At 44.8% G+C, this 7,890-nt stretch overlaps 1 protein-coding gene across 1 annotated transcript; it reads left to right on the top strand.

Annotated features, from left to right (window-relative positions):
• Nucleotides 1-2: 2 nt before the first annotated feature.
• Nucleotides 3-7,704, top strand: EMC6 (ER membrane protein complex subunit 6). Its single transcript, XM_026710245.2, has 2 exons — nucleotides 3-342; nucleotides 6,921-7,704. The coding sequence occupies exon 2, from the start codon at nucleotides 6,974-6,976 to the stop codon at nucleotides 7,304-7,306; it is 333 nt and encodes a 110-aa protein (XP_026566030.1). The 5' UTR covers nucleotides 3-342; nucleotides 6,921-6,973; the 3' UTR covers nucleotides 7,307-7,704.
• The last annotated feature ends 186 nt before the right edge of the window (nucleotides 7,705-7,890 follow it).

The raw sequence follows: 7,890 nt of genomic DNA, 5'->3' as shown, positions 1-7,890 counted from the left end.
GGCGGGGCCGAAGGCTCTTCCGTAGGGACGTTGTCCACCATTTCACCAAGGGGGAGGAAAAATCCGGCCGGGCGGAGGGGCGCTCTAGGCCTCTCCGTCTCTATGGCCTCCCTGCCCTCAAGCGGCCTTTTTTGCCCGAAGGGTCCCGCCCAAGCTCGCTCTATGGAAGACGCGCGGGGAAGGAGCGACGTCTGGTGGCGACGTCGTGTGCGTGCGTGGGAACGCCGTCGCTCCCAGAATCCTTTTCTGTTCCAAGATGGCGGCAGCTTCCTCTTTGCGGTGAGGTCGGAGGAGGCGAAAGTGGTTGGGCGACAGCTGAGGGGAGAAAAATACATTAGCGAGGTAAGAGGGGCTTTGGGTTTAAGTCGGTAGGGAAAAAGAGACTTAAGAAACTTGCCTGGTATTTTTAAAATTTCTATGAAGAGGGTCGGTTTTTTGAGGTCGTTGCTGAGAACTTTCTCACGTGTGTGACGTCACTACAGGGGCCTTAAAGTGGGGTGTGTGCCTTTTCTGCCTTTAAATAAGATATTTAATGTACCCTTTGCATTTTCTGCTACTGGACGGGTACTCCTCAACTTACGTCCCCAATGGAGCCCAGAATGTATGTCGTTAAGTGAGGCAGTTTAAGTGAGTTTTGCTCCATTTTACAACCGTTGTTGCCACTGTTATTAAGCGAATCCCTGCAGTTGCTAAGTGAGTCACATGGTTGTTAAGTGAATCTGTCTTTGGAGAGACGATCTTGGGTAAGCAAGAGAGACTCGACATACAACCATTTGTTCAATGACCGCTCAATGTTATGATGGCACTGAAAAAAGTGACTTATAATCAGTCCTCACACTTATTGATTCATCACAGCCTTCCTGCTGTCACATGATCAGAATTTGGGCAGTGGACAATCAGCATGTATTTATGAAGGTTGCAGTGTCAGTTGATCACCATTTGCAATACAGGTAGTCCTCAACTTACGGCCACAACCAAAATTTCTGTTGTGAGGTGAGATCATTGTTAAGTGAGTTCTGGCCCGTTTTACAACCTTTCCTGCCACCGTGATGAAGTAAATCACTGCAGTTGGTAAATGTCAGGTGAAGCTCCATTCGAAATCCAAGAAAGAAAACCTTAGACTCCATTGTTATAGAGAAAAGGACTTTTATTGAAAATTGAAGCGGCAGCATCAGAAGAAATACGAGATCTGAGGCAATAGGCACAAAAATCACATATAGAAAGTTACCCTGTATTCCCACCCCCAATAGTTCAAACTGGCCATCCAATCTGAGATGTGTATAATGTCGTGTGGGCGCATCTTCATGTGGCGTTTCACACATCTGGTATGCAAAGACGGTTGACCTTGGCCTGAACAGATAAGAGGCTACATCTGCACAGTAAGCATAATCAAGAAACTATCCCAACTTTTACAATTCACCAGCTTCATCCTCCAGCACCCTTCCCCCCACGAGGCCCTCCCGTTTACAGATAACAGATAATCAGAGTCGGAAGGGACCTTGTAGATCATCTAGTCCAACCCCCTGCCCAAGCAAGAGAGACTACACCATTGCTGACAGGTGGCAGTCCAGTCTCTTCTTGAAAGTCTCAAGTGATGAAGCTCCCACAACTTCTGAAGGCAACTTCTGTTCCATGGGTTGATTGTTCTCCCTGTCAGAAAATTTCTCCTTATTTCCAGGTTGAATCTCTCCTTGTTCAGTTTCCATCCATTATTCCTTGTCTGGCCTTTGGGTGCTGTGGAAAATAGTTTGACACCCCCCTTCCTCTCTGTGGCAGCCCCTCAAATATTGGAAGATGCTATCCTGTCTCCCCTGATCCTTCTCTTCCCTAGGCTAGCCATGCACAGTTCCTGCAACCATTCATCGTATGTTTTAGCCTCCAGTCCCCTCATCATCCTGGTTGCTCTACTCTGCACTTTTTCTAGAGCCTCAACATCTTTTTTATAATGTGGTGACCAAAACTGGATGCAGGACTCTAGGTGTGGTCTTACTAAGGCTTTACAGAGTGGTATTAGTACCTCACTTGATCTCGATTGTATCCCTCTGTTAATGCAACTTAGGATTCCATCTATGGCAGCCAGAAAAGACAAGCAGAAGAAGGATACTTGGAGGCTAACAGTAAATTAGTAACTCAGTTGTTAAATGAATTTGGCTTCCCTATTGACTTTGCTTATCTGAAAGTCGCAAAAGGGGATCCTATGACCCTGGGACACTGTGACCGCCGTAAATATGAATAAGCTGCCAAACAGCACAAGTATAAATCTCGTAGCCATGGAGATGCAGCATATTGGTCATAAGTCATTTTTTGCAGTGCCGTTGTAATTTGAAATGGTCGCTAAGTGAACTGCTGTACCTTGTGGACTACTTGTATAAGGAATACCTGAGACTGCATTGAGTTGGCATGAAGCAGCCCTGTTGAACTTCCACCTGTCAGCAGCACTGTTGGGATCTGACAAATAAATAAATTTGTCAGCACCCCCTAGTAGTTTATGTGCTGTATGACCACACAAAACCAGAGAAAGTGTCTGGACCATAAGGAAAGATTAGGCTCTTATAAACAGTGGTTGTAAGTTGCGGGTTACCTGTATTGATTTATCTTTTTTATTTTTGTTTGTTACTGAAAGTAACGGCCAGTTAGAAGCTAAATCAAAAGAGAGAGGGCAACTACCTGAAAAACGTACAGTGAGACAGAAGTTCGCCTATCCCCTGGATTTTAAGCCCCATTACAGGTATCCTTCAACTTACGACCACAATTTGAACCCAAGGTGGTCCCTTCCAACTCTTTTACTCTATTGTCATGCCCCCATCGGAGTCTGAATCTGAGGGGGGGGACAAACAGCTGACAAAAGAGCAGGAGAGTGACTCTGTTGGCTGTGTAGAAAACTGGGGAAGGGCAGAGTCAGGCTGGGCACAGCATGGGAGAGGTAGAACAGGGGAGAGGGGTTCAGAGGAAGACCAAGGCCTGCCCCCTCTTCATTCTAGGGCGCGCAGAAGAAAGCAATGTGGGTTGTGTGACTTACAAGGAAGGAAAGCCCCCCCCCCATACCCTTCACAAGGCACACCTGAGGGTGGAGTTTAAAGGAGAGGCAGTTGGGAGGGGCGTTTGTCGGGAACGAACGCTGAATTCATCTAGTGTTGGGAGTTGTGGCCTACATTCCTGGCATTCCTCCTGGCTGTTTGAATTATTGCCGTGCTTGTCTGGCCTTGCTGGAATTATTGAGGTGATTCTTCGCTATCTTGTTCTGCTGGGGTGATTGCAGTCATTCTGCTTGCAGTGTTTGGACTGGTGTATCTGCAGCCAGAGGCTGTTGCAGGTTCGTGGGAGAGCTTTTCTCCCAGCTGGAGAGTAAACAGGCTGTTGTTGGAGCAAATAAAGGGACTCATACCTGTTCTCTGGCTGTGTTGCCTCCCTGCCACGCCCCGGGTCATCACATCTATTCTTGCTTAAGTGAATCAGTGCTGTTAAGTTGGTAACACAATTGTTTCACTTAACAACTGGCTTCATCTGACTTTGCTTGTCACAAGGTCCCAAAAGGGCATTGCAAGACTCCGGGACACTGCAACTGTCATAAATACATGCCAGTTGCCAAGCATCTGAATTTTGATCACGTGAGCCACGGGGCTGTTGCAACAGTTGTAAATGTGAAAAGCAGTCGTAAGCCACTTTGTGCTGTTGTAACTTTGAACATTCACTAAATGAATGGCTGTAAGCCAAGGACTACCTGTTTTTTTGCACCACAGGAGTGACATGAGGGAATCGGTTGCTTCATCTGTTCTCTACTGTAGTTAGAAGGATGACATAAAGTCCCACTCAGAACCTGTTATGTTACCGCAGTCCATCCTAAATTAAAGCAAACAGGAACCATAATATTAGGACATCGATTGAACCAATCCTTTTAAATTGTAGCTGTAGCTTTTCAGCTGAAAGCATGATATCTATGGAGATTCTCAGTCATCCAGATCTTGGGTTGTCCCAAATGTGCTTTTTTCAAGAGGCAACAGGACTTTCTGGTTTTTCTTTGAAGACTTTTCACTTCTCATCCAAGAAGCTTCTTCAGCTCTGACCTGGATGGTGGGGATTGTCTGAATGAAGAAGCTGAAGAAGCTTTTTGGATGAGAAGTGAAATGTCTTCAAAGAAAAACCAGAAAGTCCTGTTGCCTCTTTTAAAAAGCACCTTTGGGACTGAAAGCACGATGTTTTCATTAACTGCCTAATGTCAGGATGGTTGTCTAAGTGCCAGAGTTGAGTAATTAGGCAAAATGTGTACATAGGTAGTCCTCGACTTACGACTACAACTGAGCCCCATATTTCTGTCGTTAAGTGAGACATTTGTTAAGTGAGTTTTACCCCGTTGTACAACTTTTCTTGCCACAATTGTTCAGTTGAATCACTGGAACTTTTAAGTTAGCACCCCGGTTGCTGAATGAATCTGGCTTCCTTCCCGTTGATTTTGTTTGTCAGAAGGTCGCAAAAGGTGGACCACATGATCTTAGGGTACAGCAGCGGTCATAAATATGAACCAATTGCCAAGCATCTGAATTTTGATCACACCATGGGGATGCTACAATGGTCGTAAGTGTGCAAAATGGTCATAAGTCAAATTTTTTTAGTGCCGTTGTAACTTTGAACGGTCAGTAAATGAACTGCGATAAGTCAAGGATTACTTGTAGTCTTTTCACTGTTGTAAGAGGAAGGAATATTGCTGGCGTATAGAATTATTGTTTTGCAAAAGAGTAAAGACTGCATGAGTTCACAAAAGGACATTGTCTCCCTGGTTCATAATCTAATCTGTTCATAAAGTGTATGGACAGGCCCTGGTATCTTATAGCCTTGTTGTTTGTTCTTGTTTCAGTCAAAAAGGGTTTGGTAGGTATAGCAGACAACATAGAAAACACTACTGTGTAAAGAATGGCTCAGCCCTGAACTTCTAAAACTGACTTTTGGGTAGAAACACAGCACAAAATAATTATTCAGGGTGCCATGAGATAGAAATTTTTAAAAAATCCAGTTTCCTTCAAAACCCCATAAAATATTTCTCTCCTGATAAAGAAATCAAGTTTAAATCTTTTTGTTCAATATTGGGTTATTGGTCATATTCTCTGGATGGTTTTCATCATTTTAACTGTTCTGTGGTTTTAGAAGTGTAAACCTCCCAGAGTCACTTGGCTGAGAGGGGTGATTTTTAAAATTGAATGAATATATAATTTGTCTTTCACTGAGCTTGAAGCAGCTCAACTATTTCTTCTCCTTCCTGTTTTATTTACAATTGTGTCTTCTACTTCAAAAGAGGTCATTTTTTTTACTTCAAAAACAAATTCACATGTTCTTTTATAGGTGAGTTCTTTTAAGTGGCTTGCTATTCATTGTAGGGCTGTGTTTCTTATTAATTTGAGAGCTACTTTGGTCTAGTGCTTAAAACACCAGGCTACGAAGTGGGAGATGGTGAGTTCTAGTCCAGCCTTAGCCATGAATGATGGTTGCATGACTTTGGGCCAATCACCAGGACACAGTGAGTTGTAGTCCCTCCTTAAAAGCATTAAAGTTAGCTGGGTAACCTTGGGCCAGTCACACTCTGTTAGACCAACCTAGGGTTGTGGTTGCAGGGAAAACAGGAAAACGGTGTGTTAGATATGTTTGTCACCTTGATCTCTTTAATAGATCAGTAAAATCTGTTTCTCATTTGTTAACCTGGCTCTCTGGAAGGACGGTCTCTTAGATTTCCAAGAAACAAATCTGGATATAAGAATAGAATAGAATTCTTTATTGGCCAAGTGTGCTTTCAGTGTACCTTAAAAAAAAAGATACATTTGTCAAGAGTCAAGAATCATCAGGTACAACAGTTAATAATAGTCATAGGGTACAATAAGTAATCAAATCATACTAGGAAACAGTCAATATAAATTGTAAGGATACAAGTGACAAAGTTACAGTCATACAGTCACAAGTGGGAGGGGATGGGTGATAAGGAGTGACGTGAAGATTGCCCTGTTTCTCCAATAGTACGGCCTCCCCCAATAGGAAGTCCCAGCATGTTTTATAGGCATGAAATGAAATTAAGCCCCTCCCCTCAAATTAAAGCCTATATTAAAACATGCGAAATGGGGGGGGAAATGGGGAGGCTTGCCATTAGGAAGTACTTTTGTTGCACACCCGGATATGGTGCTGCCTGTGTTGACCCCGATACGAAGTACCCCACCAACGCCGAGGTCAACATCCAAGCTGTCGCCGCCCGCCTACCCGAAGATGCAAGGGGGGGGAATTAAGTCACCCCCGAAAAGACGACCTAGCCATATTTTCGGGGCTCAAAAAAAAAATAAGACCCGGCCTTATTATATGAGAAACACGGTAGTAGTAATAGCAATGCAGACTTTGTAATAGTTGGACGGTGTTAAGGGAATTATTTGTTTAGCAGAAGGATGGCTTTTTGGAAAAAAAACTGTTCTTGTGTCTAGTTCTGGTGTGCAGTGCCCTATAGCATCGTTTTGAGGGAAGGAGCTGAAACAGGATGTGAGGGGTGTGTAGATATTTTCACAGCCCTCTTTTTGACTCGTGCAGTAGACAGGTCTTCCACGGAAGGCAGGTTGGTAGCAATTGTTTTCTCTGCAGTCCTAATTCCTCTCTGGAGTCTGTGTCCTGTTGGATTGCAGAACCGAACCAGACAGTTCTAGAGGTGCAGATGACAAGACTCCATCCTTCCTCTGTAGAACTGGATCAGCTGTTCCTTTTGGGCAGTTTGAGCTTCCTGAGTTGCAGAAAGAACATTCTTTGTTGTGCTTTTTTGATGACGTTTTGGGATGTTAGGTGTCCATTTTAGATCTTGTGATATGATAAGAGCCTAGAAATGTGAAGGTCTCTACCGTTGATACTGTGTTGTCTAGTATTGTAAAAATATCTGAATGATTTCCATTTTTCCCTTGCAGAAAGTCCTGAAAGGAGAGAGCTGCCCCACCCACCGCTCCCTGCCGAAGAAGCCATGGCCGCAGTGGTGGCCAAACGCGAAGGCCCCCAGTTCATCAGCGAAGCGGCTGTCCGGGGAAATGCAGCCATCCTGGATTATTGCAGGACGTCCGTCTCCGCTCTCTCGGGAGCCACCGCCGGCATTCTCGGCCTCAACGGCCTCTACGGCTTCATCTTCTACTTCCTGGCGTCCGTCTTACTCTCGGTGCTTCTGGTGCTGAAAGCCGGACGGCGATGGAGCAAATATTTTAAATCCCGAAGGCCCCTCTTTACCGGAGGACTGATCGGGGGCTTATTCACATATATTCTCTTCTGGACTTTCCTCTATGGCATGGTACACGTTTACTAGGCGGAGGAAGGAGGCATCCTAGTCAGAACAAGCTCTTGAGGAGAGACGAGCCCGCTCATCTCGGTTGCCCTAGAGCCGGGGTATCCTGGCCCATCGCTTGCACTCTTCACACATGCTCCCTAACACATGTCAGAAAGGCAAGCCCGCTAACGAAACAGAATGTGAAACGCTGCCCTCCCCTTCAGATTTTAAAAACGGCTTGTAAATTAACCCATCCTCCATGTCCGGAGGGACGGTCCCAATTCTTCTTCTCGGTTTATCTTTCTCGCCGCCAAGCTGCTAGATACTCTGTCCTTAACCCCCTTAGCCCAACCCTTTTGGAGACTTTCATTGCTTGTGTAACCAGATCTACTATTTTGGAGAGGAGAAAAAAATAATAATAATATCTATATCAATAATTCCGTACTTGTGTGCACCTTGATTGAAAAGACTCCAGAAGGAAAAACCAGAGTTTTCACAGCCTTGTTACAGGCAGGCTGTTAAGGGGGTAGGTACAACAGGGGTGGGATTCAAAAAGTTTTTTAGCAAGGGGTTCCTCTGCCCCGTTGCTGGGTGGACATGGATGTGGTGGGTGTGGCCTAGTT

Source organism: Pseudonaja textilis, chromosome 1 (genome assembly GCF_049901715.1).
Source record: "Pseudonaja textilis isolate UNSWEBS1 chromosome 1, rPseTex1.2, whole genome shotgun sequence".
Taxonomy (NCBI): Eukaryota; Metazoa; Chordata; class Lepidosauria; order Squamata; family Elapidae; genus Pseudonaja; species Pseudonaja textilis.
Note: the sequence above shows the minus strand (reverse complement) of the source record. Positions and strands in the feature narration are given on the sequence as shown.

Bases quoted from the DNA above. Each gene is read 5' to 3' on its own strand.
- EMC6 (XM_026710245.2), top strand. From the start codon at position 6,974: ATGGCCGCAGTGGTGGCCAAACGCGAAGGCCCCCAGTTCATCAGCGAA.